The sequence below is a fragment of the Notothenia rossii genome (assembly GCF_949606895.1).
Source record: "Notothenia rossii genome assembly, chromosome: 5".
NCBI lineage: Eukaryota > Metazoa > Chordata > Actinopteri > Perciformes > Nototheniidae > Notothenia > Notothenia rossii.
Genome location: NC_136903.1, coordinates 75061600 through 75078328, shown reverse-complemented (window position 1 = coordinate 75078328; position 16729 = coordinate 75061600). Strand labels below are relative to the sequence as shown.

The following is a 16729-nucleotide window of genomic DNA, read 5'->3' as shown; positions in this document are numbered from 1 at the left end:
TCTGTGCTTTGCTTCTCAGTGCAGGGGTGGGGCGCACAGGAACGTACATTGTCATTGACAGCATGCTACAACAGATGAAGGACAAAAGCACAGTCAGCGTCCTGGATTTTCTCAAACATATCCGCACACAACGCAACTACCTAGTTCAGACTGAGGTAAGAAGCCCGAATTTCGACCTTATGTTGTGAAACTATCATTTTTTTTTATCAAAAGGTCATCTGTGATTAAAGATGGAGAGGGAGTTACGAAATGTTTTCAGTTTGATACTCTGGGCTCAGGTAAAGGTCACATACCTGCTGCAATTTCATTTTAACGCTCAGTACAAAGTAATATACACGTCACCACGATACAGAGGAATGTGTGCACTGGCTGTCCTCAGGCCACAGCCGTGTCTTTGATTCTTTAACCGATGGATGTTTGAGGTTATTTATGTGTCCTCCCACCTTCACTTTTTTCTGTCTGCACACCTTCTGATGTTGTATGCTTTGGCTCAATTCAGGCTCAACTAACTCAAGCAAAACTGCACGTTTCAGAGTGGCCTTTTATTGTGGCCAGCCTAAGGCACACCTGTGCAATAATCATGCTGTCTAATCAGCATCTTGACATGCCACACCTGTGAGGTGGGATGGATTATCTCGGCAAAGGAGAAGTGCTCACTATCACAGATTTTTTCAGATTTTTGGACAATATTCGAGAGAAATGGTTATTTTGTGTATATAGAAAATGTTTTAGATCTTTGAGTTCATCTCATGAAAAATGGGAGCAAAAACAAAAGTGTTGCATTTATATTTTTGTTCAGTGTATATGATTCTGAAATTAGCTGTAACTTTTGTTACATTCAACATTCTTTCAAATCGTTATAATATTGATCTATATCATAGTTTTGTGCTCTTTTGGTCTCCCCTTTAGGAACAGTATGTTTTCATCCACGACGCTCTGATGGAGCTCATTATGAGCAGAGACACAGAGGTGCCTGCCTGGCAGCTGCACAGTTACGTCAATAGCATCCTCACCCCCAACTCGGCAGGCCGCACCATGCTGGAGAAGCAGTTCAGGGTGAGTAAAGTTTATCTGAGTCTGACTGGTCCATTTAAACGAGCTGTCACCGTCTGCAGAGGCACCGTCAGCTGAAATCAAAGCTGTTTTTGGATCAGAAGCTTGTTAGCAGCGTGCACGGTGGCTTTCCACTCCCAGACAGGAATAGATTGAAGGCGTCTCTGATGTGGCTGCAATAAAGTCATGTCTGTCACCCCTGCTGCCTTATGCAAAGCTTGATGAATGTTTCATCAAGCTCCTGCTCAGTCAACATCAGTAGAGGGAAACGAATTGCTCGCCAATAATGTCCCTTCCTCCAGGGCTCCACATGCACATTATTAATGTGAAAGACTTGCTCTTAATCTTTGGTGCGAAACAACATTGTCATTTTTTTTAAATGTATGATTCCATGGCACGGTGACTCTGAAAAGCTGATTTTTTTTGTAACTTGTGGTCTTTTGGTTCTGTCTCACCAGCTGTTGACTCAGTGCAACGCGCGCTTTGTGGAGTGCTTCAGTGCCCACAAAGATTGCAACAAGGAGAAGAACCGCAACTCCTCAGTGGTTCCCTGTAAGTATCTTATCTGTAATACCACAGCACACTTGTGATAGAGCTGAGGTTTTGGAGGACCAAGGTCATGTCTAACATGTAGAGTAAAGCTTCAGGAATCTGCACTCAGATCTGGTGATAGTGGGTTTCAACGACATGGTTACATTTTAAGGTTAAAATCACATTTGGGGTGTATGGGAGAGACCTTTTTTTCCTTTGCAGACCTTTGACACGCAAAAAGCCTATACTGTATAACATACTATTTCATTGCCTCTTTCATTTCAGAAATTGAATAAAATACTACTCAGTCTCGTAGTTTTCTACATTTTCCTGTTTTCCACTCCGTAAATTATTAAAGACAATTCCTGTTCCAAAATTAGATTATATTTCCATAATGCTATAAATGAATCTTTCTATGCTTTCTCTGCACCCTGGCAGGGAAAATGACTTACTTGTTGCTATAGTAACAGCTAGGGCATGTAATGAATGTGTGCATTATCAGCCAGTGTAACATAGAGACCTGCCATTTAATACTTTTTTTTTTCTCCTCTCTTCAGCGGAGCGAGCAAGGGTCGGACTCGCCACTCTGCCCGGAATGAAAGGAACAGATTACATTAATGCATCCTACGTAATGGTACAGTGTGTTAGCCCAGCTTCCCTTTCACTGCTCACTGTGTGTGTGTAGACCTTTATTGACAGGTCTGACAGTTTGGATGACAGTTTCTTAGAAAATGATCAGCAGTCTGTCAGCTTTCAAAGACATCGATCAGTTTGAGTGCTGTGAGCTTCGGAAAGGCTAACAGCTCCCATCTCTCACTTCAGGGTTACTTCAGGAGTAATGAGTTCATCGTTACTCAGCATCCCTTGCCCCACACCACCACAGACTTCTGGAGGATGATTTGGGACCACAACGCTCAAATAATTGTCATGTTGCCTGACAACCATGGCCTGGTAACTAACACAATAATGGTCTTAATCTGTTGTTGGATTTGCCTTATATAGCTATAATCCTCATATAAGGAAACACTGAAATCTAGTCAACAAACCAACAGAAAGCATAATGACAGCTTAACCAAAATAAAAACAAATAGCGAATGAGTTTGATAAATTAAGATTGCTACGTTGTTTCTCCGCAGGCTGAGGATGAATTTGTTTATTGGCCGAGTCGGGAGGAGTCCATGAACTGCATCGCCTTCACTGTCACACTCATCAGTAAGGACAGACTGTGCCTCTCCAACGAGGAGCAGATCATCATCCATGACTTCATCTTGGAGGCCACTCAGGTACCCGGGACCCACATGTACCGTCCTTAGATGGATGTGATTCTGATGACTTCATTTGTAGAGTCCCAATGAAATATCACACCATCTTCTGTCATGTGTGTCCTACGAGTGACATTCCTTTTCTGTGGACAGGATGACTACGTTCTGGAGGTGAGACACTTTCAGTGTCCTAAATGGCCCAACCCTGATGCTCCTCTCAGCAGCACCTTCGAGCTCATCAATGTCATCAAGGAGGAGGCCATGACTCGAGATGGCCCCACCATCGTGCACGATGAGTATGTTTACCTCCAAGTTGTTTTCAGTCAGCACAGGGACAGTACACGTCTACCTAAGATTCAGTGAGAGAATAATCCAGGACTCTATAGATTAATCAATATTAATTATATTTGTAATACACATTGTTGAACTTGGACTCAGACAGTTCAGACGTGGTCCATGAATCCCTTGATGTTTAATTACCTTTTACTTGTCCTTATTAAACTGTAGTACTTGCACTACCAGGATGAAATACAAGCCACTAAATGTGAAGTGCTCTCCATAGCTCGGGGTTTGAGTGTCCTCCTGTTAATGCTAGCGCCGACAATCTACAGGCGACTACCAAGATAAACAAAAGTGCCATTCTGAAGTCTCTCAGTAACCAGGCAACCATAACAACTTTCACAACAGTTCCCAGCTGATGTCTTTCCGACAGACCTTTGTGCCTTCAGCACCTCGGCTGCTGTTAGTGAAAACATCCGCTAATTGAATACTCTCCGCCACCGAAGGTCCTGATAATTAATCACACTTCATCCCTCATTTACCTAAAGCTGTAGCTGTGGTTGTCTCAGACTTCAGGCCACTCTGTCTCCCCGACTGCTTACACCAGAGGCTAATGTGATGGGATGCTAATTGCTAACAATCTGTAAGGACTTAGTTGCTTAACTGCAGACTGGGAAGTTATTAACATTATATTCTCTGCAAACAAGTAACTGCCGATGTGTGAAGAAGTTAGTGTGGATGAGATCCAAACAATTAAATCACACACAAGACTCACACACAACACATTAAAGCCCAAGACATTGTCATTGTATAATGGAGTTTAACTAAGGATTTATGAAGTGTAATGTAACATTGTTTCAGAGCACCTGGACAGTAAGTCCAGACTGATTTAGACTGATAATAGCTGATTTTGAACATTTCTTCATAGGTATGGAGCCGTTTCAGCGGGCATGCTCTGCGCCCTCACCACACTGTCCCAACAGCTGGAGAACGAGGGCGTCGTCGACATCTATCAGGTGGCGAAGATGATCAATATCATGAGACCAGGCGTCTTTACAGATATAGTACGTTCACTTTTATGTCAAATACAAACCAGAGGGATTTCGGGTCAGCAGTTTCAAATTTGAAACATAATATTGAAATACCTTCAGACAGACCCAGTCAGCAACTATAAGTGGTTGAACATTTAGTAGCTAACAAGATGGATGTTTACCTTCAGGAGTTGGTGGAAAGAGCTTAAATGCATCGTTAGGTGGATAAACACAACTCCACATTAATGCTGAAGTGGCTCTGTGTCTGCTCCAAGTTCAAAGGCAACTGTTTCGTAGCATGTTCGCCTTGTTAACATCAGGTGATATGTCAATGTTGTGTTTACAGCTTGTTCTGCTTCCCCCAAGTGGCCAACAAACTAAAGACGTGTTTTTAAAGAAGTGTCACAGCTCTGTAGAATATTGTAAGATATGATCTGGAATGTTAAGTGTTGTGTGTTTGTGTTCATGTGCACAGGAGCAGTACGAGTACCTTTACAAAGCCATGCTCAGCCTGGTGGGTAACAGAGAGGACGGCCTGAGCCCCATGCACATGGACACTAATGGGGTGGTGGTGATCGCAGACGAGTCGGACCCCGCGGAAAGCATGGAGTCGCTCGTCTGAGGACGTCCTCACAGGCACTTAATTTGTAAAAACTCGAGAACTTTTCTGAGGCCTTTTTCTGCCAGACTATTGATTAAATGAATAATCTTATTACTTTTTATACTGATAAAAGTCTTTTGATATTTATGTTTTCGTCCTTTTTTTCTTGTCTTGAATGTTATCCTGCTGAGCGTTTGCACCTGTTTGAGTTGACGTGAGGGAAAAGCAGCTCTGTCCAGTTTGCACTATACTATCAGTGTTACTGCCTAAATCAAGTGAATGAAGACGTTTAACAGTTAAACCCTGGCATCATCACATGACCAGGATCTTTGGATCACATAAGACAACCCTGAAGCATGAAGGCCAGGAGGAAATAATGCGATCTGCTTCGAAAAGTGTCTCCAAACAAAACATTACAACACAAAGTAGCCCAGCACGCATTATGTCACTTTGTCGACCTCGAAGCGTTTTGAGGCTCCGCTCCATCTGGGTGAAACTCTTTATCACATGTTAAGAGACTATTACCTGCTTAATATTCATATATTGTCCAAGTATCTCACTGCTGTCTTGTATAATGTACTTACGGCTTATTTTGTTAAATTGTGTTACATCATCTAATGTGAACATGTATTGCTTTTTACAGGGATTTATATTGTGATATTGTTTTGTAATATATATATATATATATATATATATTATATTCTTAATAGCCAACCAATGTTTTTCTTTTTTTTTAGTGCTTTTGCCTATTTGTTGACTGGCCTTGATGTAGATTCATGTTTTTATGAGACTGCCATGAATAATCTACAAAGCTCAATTGTTTTCATCATTTTTCACAGCTTCTTTACCCACAACTGTCAAAACTCAACAGTTAACAAATATAATGGGTATCTGTATTGAAACAGTACAAGGTCTACAAGAAGTATTCACCCCACACAAACTTCCATGTTTTATTGTTTTACAACATCAAATCACAGTGGATGAAAATCAGTAGACAAAACTATGTCAAGTGAAAACAAAAGTCAACACATGTTTGATCTTAGTTCATTGCAAAAAGAGTATGTGGATAGCTTTGGACATCTTAACACGTTTGCAGCTTATCACGTTGCCCTGTCAAACTCAATTTTATAAAGCGATAGCAACATTTCTAATCCTGCCACTGATCCTGGACTGAATTGAGGTTCTGACCTGGCCACTGACAGACTTTAACAGCTTCTTAAGAGAAGACATAGCTGTGGCTTAATATTTGCTGTCCTTGGTTTGATGAAAAAATAAATTCTGCAGTTTCCCACGTAAAGAACCAGAGTTTCCTCCAGGACTTCTTTATATTTTACTCCATCAATATTACCGTCTAATTCTTCTTAAGCCTTGAAGAGGCCTGTTGCAGAGAAGTATCCTTAACAGGCCTCCTGATGAGGACGGTATGTTTTAGCCGATGTGTCACAAAAAGGCTCGCTAATGATCGTGCCCTTCATTTCACCACAATTAATTTTTAAGAGCTGGGCCATACTGCTTTTTAATTTTCTATAAGTGTATGTGGAATCTCCAGTGCCTTGGAATTGTTATTCCTTCCCCCTAATTGATTACATATGTAAAGCTATTTTCTTTAAGTATATGTTTGTTTTCATGGTGCAGTCTTTGCCTGGAAATGTACTTAATAGCTATGGTTTCCAGAAATATTTAACCTAAAAAAAATGTGTCACAGCGTGATTACACTCAGCAGTCTCTATTCGACTTGAAACAAACTGGCTGCACCGATGAGAAATTCAATCTTATAGTGAGGGTGAATATGACTTTTTTTTTTACATTTACTTAATTTACAACTGTGAATCAATTGAGTCTCTTTCTTTTACAAGTGTAAAAATTATCCTTATTACATCCACTGTGATACAAACGTGTAAATAAATAAAACGTGAAAAGATCCAAAGGAGGTGAATATGTGTTAAAAGTCACTGTATATTCTTGTAAGGGAGGGTGGGGGGCTTATTTGTAACCAAAGATGTGGTTCCAGTTTGCAACATGTAGGTGGTTTTGTCCTGAGATCTATTTAGTCCATTTAATATCAAGATTGTTGAACCTTGAAGTGCAGATTATCGTTGTCAGAGGTTAAGCATGTTTCTGTTCCAGCCTTGGGAACTTATCTTACAGTAAACATCAGAATACAATATTTTAAATTGAGACTGTAAAACGTATTTTATTTGGGTCGATATTGTGTCAAGGCACTATTTTGTGACCTTATTATAAGCCCTTTTAAACCCTGAACCTCCCTCTCTCTTGATTGATTTATGTGTATAATTTTACTATTTAATAACACCCTCTTCTCTGACAAAGGGGAGTTGCTCAAATCAGTTCAAACTCTCCAACATTTGGAGAAAAGTCCATATTGCTGATCACTTAACTGCAACAAAACATATCCTAGGTGTTTCTTATGAATACCAATCGCCTCTCTGTTTGATATTTCTACGCTTGATGTGTACGGTGGCAAAACACATTAACTAAAAAAAAAAAGGAAAAAAAATGTCTTTGACTCTTATATAATCTTTGTGATCATAGAGGTTTATATTTTCATACAAATATGTGGTTTGTATAGTGGCCATGAAACGGTTTTGTGGGAAATGTGTTATCCAAATCTCCACAGAAAACCCCCCGCAGTCATACCGGCCCCTTCGAGGTCCACGCTGATATTTGAAGCAGATATTTCCTGACATTTGCTGAACGGTCCAGGGATCCCGTGTGTGAGTTCAGTATAGTTCTCCTAGGTTGGTAGTGAAGTCTATTTTGTAACGTTAAATTCGAATAAAATGGTTTTGTCCATCATATCACATGTTTATATGATGTGTCATAGCCATATATTTCTATGATGCTGTCATATACCATATTATAGTGTAATAGTGTCATTTAATAGGTACATTGTATTGCTATTTATGAAATAAAGTTTGGGTTTGGGTGCACAGCATCCTTGTACATGGAATACAAATGGCGTGAAAAAGCAAATAAGCAACCTTTTTATACTGTCGCCCCCTGCTGGCAGTCTGTCACCAAACAACAGTGGTGGAAGATGCTTTGCTCCAATATAACATACTCAAAAATGTAACTAACTAGAAGTATTAGCATCAAAATGCACTTAGGCAGCATGATAATAATGTAGCTTGTTAAGGTGGAGCTATTTCACATTATTTAATACACTATTCTATCATATAGCATTTATTAAGTGTACATTTTATATGACCACAGGTGTTGTAGTCTTGTAGAAACTGTGGATATTAAATAAATGTAGGGAATTCAAAAGTACAATAACATTGTAGTATATGGTGGCAGGAAATGTAAGACTAACATGAGTTGAGTTACCCTAGCCCTGCTACAACCTGAGCCTCTTTTTTAGGCCTATATGTCGGCTCTTTGGGAACTTGACAAGATGTAGTACTGAAATAGCTATTAGCCGTTCCTGTTGCAATGTATCAAAGGTTGAACTGACCACTACTCATGGATTAAGTTAATACTGGAGAAAACTTAAAATGTGACAATATTATGCAAGTGCTGGTGTTATAAGAGCATCATATCATTTTATTTTCTTCCGAATGGAATATCCTTACAAAGTGTAAGCGATAGTGTATCTAAAAATATCCACTTCATGTCTTTGTGAATGAGTTGTGACTCAGAGAGGAAGTAGCTGAAGTACAGTCGCCTATTTGAGTTAATGTTCCTTTCCAACACCGCCATACCACCACTTACACAGCTCAGTGTACCTATAATTGTGTGTCCGGTGTAAATGCACCCAGTAAACATGACATCAGATGCACATGTACAGTAATTTTTATTTAGAAGCCACAGCTCTTGCATATTACAACTGTTGGCTTTCATAAGGCAAAAGCAAGAATGAATCCACCAGCTAATTCACACAGAAAACAGAAAGCGTTTGGGGAGGGTGGGAACCCACAGGCATGCAGCGATGGCTCAGAATGCAATGTACAGCATCTTATATTTATATATATATTTATATAATATATACAAAACAACAGTGAGACCCAAACAAATGCCAGACATCTCATTCTACACAATTACAGAACAAAGACAGACCAACTTTTCTTTTTTAATAAAAAAAAATATTTCTGCTCTTTTCTCTGTAAAAGTGCAACTCAATTAAAATAGAACCTGTTTCAAGGCCTTTTAATGTTGAAATAAAAATAGAATCTCCCAAGTTATCAAAATGGAGCTATGAGAATATTGCATCTCTAGAATACCCACTCGTTGAAGTTCATGATTCCTGTTGAATCGTGTCTAATTAGTAATTGAGATAAGATCACAGAGCATTGACATATGATAGAAATGCAGGTCTAGATAAACTGTTGATATTAATAACAGTGAGTAGACAACAATGTATCTGTAACAGCCGTAAACAAATACAGAGGTTTATTTTTCAGTTTGAAGCAGTTGGCATTCACTTAAAAACAGACAAGACAAATAAAAGGCTCCACACACTCATCACGACAATGTACCATTAATGAATGTAGAATACGACAAAGAAGCGCCATATAGGTTTGCATTGGACAGGGACACACCTAATAATCTCACTCAACATCGTCAAACAAATGGTTCTCCATATTGCTTAGTAACACATAGAAATGAATTTTGAAACGAATGAATCAAAGATAGGTGCTATCTTTATCATGACACAGCTAAACTGCCAATCATGTTTAGTTTTTTTTTACATTTTTATTTTATTTTTCCTCATTATAAGTACTATTTTTTTATAGTTAATAGTTCCTTCATAGGCATTTCGAGCTGACAAAGAGGTCCTAGAGTGGCTATCTGAGTTGGTACATGCATCGGTAACCAGGCTAAAGTCAAAAGTGTGAAAGGGGGTCGGGGTGAGGGGGCTCAGGGGAGATGGCGGGAGTGTCAGTGCACAGGCTCTAGTCATCGTCTTCGTCCTCCTCATCGCTGTCCTTCATGGAGATGCCCTGCATGCCTCCTTCCCTCACTGAAGCCGTGGCCTCCTCCAGCGTCAGCCTGTTGCGCACCGTGTCGTACATCTTACTGTTCAGGGTGGAGTCGAGGACCCCCTGCAGGCGGAAGTCCCGGTACTTTTTCTACAGAAGGACAGAGGTAAATCAGCACTGTGTATTTGGGAAGTGTACTGGACCTGACGGGTGGTTCCTGTGCTACCGACAGTAAAGGTCTTAATCTTGTTATTTGTATTTCTGTTGTACCTAAATGTTCACTTTGTTTTATGGGGTTTTATCATTTATATTGTTGCATCGACTCAGTTGTCTTGTGTCTTATCTGTCAGAGAGATTTTTATTATCATACATTTGACCTCCTTGTGTCTATCTGATAAAATGTGAAATTTTGCTGAATGTACCTTTTAAAGTTCTTAACAAATAATCTGAGGGGAATTTCTTGTTGTTTGTTTTTAACTTGTGATGTGTCATTTTGTAAAGCACTTGGAGCTGCATGAGTTGTATGAAAAGTGTTATTTAAATAAAGCTTTATTATTATTATTACCTTTGTGATCCTGATGAGAATTTTCAGCTGGTAGACGTGGAGCTGCTGCTCCATGCGTTCAGTGAGCCAGGTCCCCAGCAGGTTCATGGTGGCAGTGAACCATTGCTGAAACACATAAACACAACACTCTCCAGCAAAACACACACTCACACACATACTCAAGACATTGTAACATAAAACTAACCTTTTATGACACACATAAAGAACAACTAAACATAGAGTACGACAATAACATTAACTTTCAAGCATCCTCGTGTGTGTACTCAAGCATCGCTTCAATAAAACCGGCTAGAAGACATGTGAGGATACTTTTCCTTTCACCCAGGTGCACAGTATATCAAGTTAGTGAGGATTAAGGTGGAGTCTCCATCCCACTTCACAAGAAAGATATCCCTGCTTTTCTCTACTCAGAATCCGCAAACATTACACGTTAATGTAAGATTAAAGTAATGTTCAAAAGAAACAAATCATAAAAGCTAAAAAGAATAAGAAGCTACAGTAAAGTGGGTTTGTTTCTTTGTATCATGTATTTCAAATCTAAGGTGAAAAAGAATGTTTTTTACTTTCATTGCCTTCTGTCCTCATAGAATATTTAAAGCCCCTGAAAACTCAGTTTCTATAACTTTAAATATAAATGACTTGCCAAATTCAAAAGCTTAGAAAACCCAAATCCTTCGGGATCTTTAGACACAGATATTTAAGTTGGTTATAAGGGACTGTGTGGGTGTTTTAAAATACAGCAATATCTTGTTCTAGGTTATGCAGAAAACTCAAAAAGTGTGTTATTTTGGCAAATACATTTTTTCACCAGTTTGCTTAGTTGAGCTAAAAACCTGGAAGAATACGAAACTGATAGCCTGGCTCTTTCCTCTCTCTGCCAACAAGCACTTCCAAAGATAACCGATTTGCACTCAACTTGTTTGGTTAATTTGTACAAACTAGGGTATGAGAGTCCATGAACGTACTGCACCCAGGTATACTGTATACTGCAGCACGTCATATTTTGTATAAATTAAAGAAACAAGATCTAATATCTTAAAAAGTCAACTTTAGAGATGCTGATAGAATAGGTTACAATTGGACATCAGGCTAGCTGTTTTCCAGTCTTTAATTTTGAGCAGACATACTGTACATGAGATGGGTGTCCATCTTTCCCAAAATGTCAAACTATTTCTAAATGTATGACGAATCATAGTAACAAGCCGATTGAGGAGACTAAACTCAAAATGTGTGTGTGTGTATGTATGTGTTGCCAAGACACACACAAAGACACATGCACACCCACACGCACAACAGAACCCCCACACACACACAATGTGACATCCACACACAGACTGCATTTTTAGCACTGAAAGGTGCAATTTTAGAGTAAAGACCCGAAGCATTGATACAACTGCTACATCATCAACCATTGACAGATGTATCAGTCTCAAACTGTAATTACCTTTTAATAACTACAAATTATTTTCTGAGTCAATATTTAAGCTGCATGGCCCATTCATTATTGAAGGCAATTGCTTAGCCTTTATTAATAATTTATTCGAGTAGATGCGGAGCTGCATTTAAATATACGGAGTATAGAAAATTACTATAGGGAGTTTAAATGAAAGTTTTGACGCAATTCATTAGCAAATGAAAAATAGAATGAGAGTGAGTAAATGGTTAGCAGGCAGGGAGCAGCGGTGCTATTTTCTTGTACCTTGTCGCTACTTTACTTTGGGTTTCGGTGTCCCAGACTGTATAAAGTTAAAAGTGACAAGAGAACAGCACCCAAGTCTAATAGAAACAGCTTTCAGACCTCCAACTTCAAAAAGTAGAAGTCAACTTGGAACATGTGAGTAGGCAGGAACGCAGAAACAAAAGCTTCAATTAGAAGTGGGATAATAGAATTGCTTGGTTGTTGAGTTAAGTTTTGAGCCTTGGTTTAGTTTTCAACAAGATTAGGTGAATGGTTGAAAGGTTTGAACTTGTGGCTCGATATGCAGATGCCTGTCCACTTCACAGTCGAGTTGAGCGTGCAGTGCATGCAGACCTCGCAGGTGGGTGGGTGGCAGATTACGTGCTAAGGAAAACTGCTCTATGTGCAAATGAGGCAGAACTCTGAGGAGGAGGGTCATGCTAGAAGATGTACACAGGAAGATTATTTGACTCTAAAATCATGCCAACCAACATAATGTGATAAAACAACGCAACGCAACACTAGAGATAAGTGCCACTTTTTGAATAGAGGAGGCAGCAGGAATGGTGTTAATCAGAAAAGAGGAGATAAAAAGGATTGAAATTAATTAGTGAAAGAAAGAGAGATCAAGTAGAGCCTAAGCAACATCTAGGTTTTTTCACATGCATGCAAATGGATGGATGGAAATGCATTCAAATGAAAGAGAAAAACATATACATCCTTGAACTAAAGCAGAGTTTAAAATGCTAATAACTGAAAGATTCACAGCTTGTGAAATCTTCAGAAGGGTTTATCATGACAGTGCTGAGTAGGATTTTGGTGCACTTTGGGGCCACACAGAGGACACAAGGGGTAAAACTCCACACTAGAAAAAAGTGACAGAACACAGACGGAGACGAGGGAGCTAGTGTGAACCTCGAAGACAAAAGCAGACCCACTTCACAACAGCATCACTCCTCACTCCAAAACAAACAAACGGAAAACAAGAAATCATAGTTATTTGGCTCGAGACTCCTGCTTCTACAGCCAAACACATACATTAGAAAAAACCAAAGGGAGCATTCTGAGGATCTCTCAGACAAATAAAACGTGACGTCACTGTCTCACAGAACTGGGAATTTGTCAAACACACAAAGCCATCAACACCTGTAGAGACGCAGGTCTGTACAAATAGTTTCTGAATGACATGAAGCACACACATCACAGCAATATGTGTTGTTCAAATCACACATGGAGGACACATTCTGTCAATGTATCCCATTAGGATTATGCTTTTGTAAGACAGTGCTCTCTTCACCCTGTCACACTGGTTCCCAACCTTTTATAGCCATGTCATGTCTATTGATAACCTAGCATAATTTATTTTATTTTATTTAGAACTTTGAGGAAAATATGACCTCCCCCGAGCTGGTGTGTCGCTCTTTGATTAGTCATGAAGGATTTCTTTGTTTTGAAGGGGATTTTTACTGTTTTTTGTATTGTTAATTGGAAAGATGTACTTCAAATATGTATCATATATAATGCCACTTCAGACATTTACCTTGTTCTCTTATCTGGTTTTAGTCTCCTATGTCCAGCCACTACTTAGTCATCTCTCTTCCATTTTATCAGATTGATTCCCTATAATAATAATAATAATAATAATAATAATAATACATCCATATCTGCTAGAATTCGTTCATTATGGTTACACTACCGTAAGTTGAGATGGAGCAACTATACAAAGTAGAACGTTTAGTACTAATCTATTGAGTTACAGTGTAGCAGTTCTTTTTGACCTGGTGATACATGTTGCTGAAAATATTTGTTCAAGATATAGCTCAATTTTAAGGGGAAGTCAGAAGATATTCACATTATTTATAGCAACATAAAGGTTTTTATTATTTTCCTATCCTGTAAGTCATCACATGACCTTTCAGATTTATGTTAGAAGGGTTTTGACCTTCAGGTTGGGAACCACCGCTCTAACAGACCAAGGGTATTCGACATGTCAGCCTCAGAGTTTGACATCATGTTGACCCTGGCCCATCCAGCAGTGCATCCTTCACCCAGCATTTTCAGCTCACAGAGAAACGTGTGGGTGCTACACTGTGGACTGAGGCCAAGAGTGCTGAGTGCCATTTATTCAGAAGGCTGACATGCTTTATGTGGAAAGTATCCAAAAGCACAGTGGTGAGCTAAAAAAAAGTACAAGTTGGTGGTGTGCTGGTTTATGTTCTTTCCAGAGAGCACTGCTTCAAATAATCCTTTTTTGAGGATGCTTTTATGGACTCTTTGTAAATAAAAGTTTCCTTTTTTTAATACACAAAGACCCAAAAGCAGTGTGGCAATGCACACCAGAATGCAGAGGGCAGCTGCTAAGGCTTTAAGAGAAGAGAGACAGAAAGAAAGAGAAAAGTCTAGAAGGGTAGAGGATCAGGAAAACCTTTTCTGCCAGGCTAAAATACATTTGCTGCTCTCAAAATGGGACTTATCCCTCCCTGCCCTGTTGTTTTGCCACATTTTGGTAGGCCCCTCCCTTTTTGTGAGGAGGAGACGGCATCTTACTTACATCAAATAACCTTTCTATATACACCTCCTCATTGACCTTATCACGGAGCATATCCTGAGAATGGCGCACAAAGGTCACGTAGCCGTCGGCCACGTCCATTCCAGGCTTCTGTAAAACAGAAACAGAGAAGGGTCGGGGCTCAGGAGAAGAATAAGCAAACACAGGAGAAACACTGTTGATGATAAAAAACAAAATGAAGCTTGCTCAGCCGCATCAGGTTAAAACAAACAACGAGCACACAGTGGTGAAGTGGTAGGGCGTTATTGCACTTACAGGTACATCCACATATTTAGAGGCAGCTTTCACCTGAAATCAGAAAACAAAATGATCAAACACATTTTCAAAAGCATTTGCATTTCTATCATTACCTTTAGGGCTGGGTATCATTTTACATGTTTCAATTGTATTGCAAAATATGTTTCTTGAGTTTTGACTCCAAAGCAATAATTTGACAATAGCTTACTTTGACAGATACAACATGTTTTTTTTCCTATAGATCACTTTAAATACTATCAAAATGAGAATATTTGAAGATAAACAGATCACTGATCAGTTGAAAGGATAGACAGGCACAGAGCTAAGGCAAGCATTTAATCCAAGCTTTAGCTCATAAAGAGTATTGAGGTTCGATAACCAGCCCTAAATATGACTAATGTGCCCATTGAGTGAGGATCTAAATAAAGAAACTTCATCTCACCGTGAATGAGAGGAATGAAGAGAAGAGAGTGCCTTCATCGTATCTGGAAATCTTGGCCAACACCCCCTCCAGAATGGCAACAAACTGCAAAAACAAGAGAGAAACAGCATTAAGTGTTACAGTGCTAACATGCTGATGTTAAGCAGGAATTTTGTGTTTACCATGTTAAATACCTTAAATTAAGAATCTGCTTTTTGCAACTAACTTAAATTACAGCTGAGAATGTCATTAGTTTTGCATGTATTTAGGAATAAACTGAAAATATTTGAGATTTGTTTATTTTGACCTGATGATGGCACCAGATGACAAGTGAGGAAATTAAAGTGATTAGGCAAGGCAAGTTTATTTATATAGCACCTTTCAACACAGGGTAATTCAAAGTGCTTTACAAAAAATGACAAACATCTAGAAAAAATTGCATTTAAAAACAGTCTTTAAAAAGCAAAGATAATAAAATAAACATTAAAATAAAAAAGACATGAATAAAAGTTACAGTGCAGTTTAAGATATGAATAGCTCAATTAGAAGCAGCGGCAAAAAGAAAAGTCTTCAGCCTGATTACAATGTATCCTGAGAGGATAAATATAATTGGATTCATCATTTGTAAACCTTGAATATACACAATTAAGTGCCATGTCCAGTAAATGTTTTGTCATTTTACAGAATAAATAAGAACTTTATGAAAATGAAAATGTATCATCAGTATTAAGAATGAACAAATAATAACAAACGATATATTGTGAAAATTGATATAGTCTCACCTTTGCAACCAGAAACAGGATCATGTCTTTCACACTTTCCTCAATCAGCTCGTCTATTGTGGTGTGGTACTGTTTCTGCAAAAAAAAGGTTAGAAGTTTTTAACAAAACATCAACTCAACAGATAACAAAAAAGAAAACTACCTAAACTAAGTGTCAATGATCAACATGCAGTCCCTGTGAGCTGGAAGTTACCTCTTGGCCCATCTCCATTGCACACAATTTAGCTGATTGGTCCTTGGCATCCACCATCACGTTGAACATGGTGCATAATGTTGGAGAAATGCGGAAATCTGTGGACTTGCTGCTCTTTGTCAGCTTGGACTCAAATGCCATCTTAGTGCTGCAATGAAAGTGAAATATTGTAATGCACTATAACATAAGATATTGAGTTTGTTGAATCTCAACATTTGGTGCCCCTAAGTGTTTGCAGTTTCTGTCAGTCTCTCTTCTCATGCGACCACACACGCACCGCTTGACGCAGTTCTCGATCATGTTGCTCGACATGAGCTGGATGCGACTCTCGAGGTGTTTGGCAAACTCATCCTCAGGCCAGTGCAGGTCCCTGATGAAGGTCTGCAGGGCATCCAGCTTCCAGAAGAGATCCTCCGACGTCCCGGAGCCATTACTACCATTGACCCAAACACACACACACATGTTAGAAGACAGCGGGCGGTCACCTGCTGCAGAGAGGGGGTGGGGGAGTGGGGGTTGTGGCAGGTGCAGAGGAGGATGCTGTTCCTCCACACCTAAAGACAGTCAAATTATACTCTGACCATATA

General features: G+C 39.2%; 2 protein-coding genes across 18 annotated transcripts in view; one reads left to right on the top strand and one right to left on the bottom strand.

Annotated features, from left to right (window-relative positions):
• Positions 1-7019, top strand: part of ca16b (carbonic anhydrase XVI b) — a 111341-nt gene extending 104322 nt beyond the window's left edge. For all 3 annotated transcript variants that reach the window (XM_079682167.1, XM_079682166.1, XM_079682168.1), the window contains 9 exons: positions 20-155; positions 910-1056; positions 1512-1605; positions 2142-2218; positions 2407-2535; positions 2721-2867; positions 3000-3142; positions 4054-4189; positions 4632-7019. In XM_079682167.1, coding sequence (XP_079538293.1) covers positions 20-155; positions 910-1056; positions 1512-1605; positions 2142-2218; positions 2407-2535; positions 2721-2867; positions 3000-3142; positions 4054-4189; positions 4632-4778 — 1156 coding nt within the window. In that variant the 3' untranslated portion in view covers positions 4779-7019. The remainder of the gene's footprint in view (positions 1-19; positions 156-909; positions 1057-1511; positions 1606-2141; positions 2219-2406; positions 2536-2720; positions 2868-2999; positions 3143-4053; positions 4190-4631) is intronic.
• Positions 7020-8552: 1533 nt separating this feature from the next.
• Positions 8553-16729, bottom strand: part of cadpsb (Ca2+-dependent activator protein for secretion b) — a 58011-nt gene continuing 49834 nt past the window's right edge. For all 15 annotated transcript variants that reach the window (XM_079683409.1, XM_079683410.1, XM_079683412.1 and 12 more), the window contains 8 exons: positions 16420-16575; positions 16143-16290; positions 15950-16024; positions 15189-15272; positions 14765-14797; positions 14492-14599; positions 10263-10367; positions 8553-9847 (listed from right to left, as the gene is read on the bottom strand). In XM_079683409.1, coding sequence (XP_079539535.1) covers positions 9671-9847; positions 10263-10367; positions 14492-14599; positions 14765-14797; positions 15189-15272; positions 15950-16024; positions 16143-16290; positions 16420-16575 — 886 coding nt within the window. In that variant the 3' untranslated portion in view covers positions 8553-9670. The remainder of the gene's footprint in view (positions 9848-10262; positions 10368-14491; positions 14600-14764; positions 14798-15188; positions 15273-15949; positions 16025-16142; positions 16291-16419; positions 16576-16729) is intronic.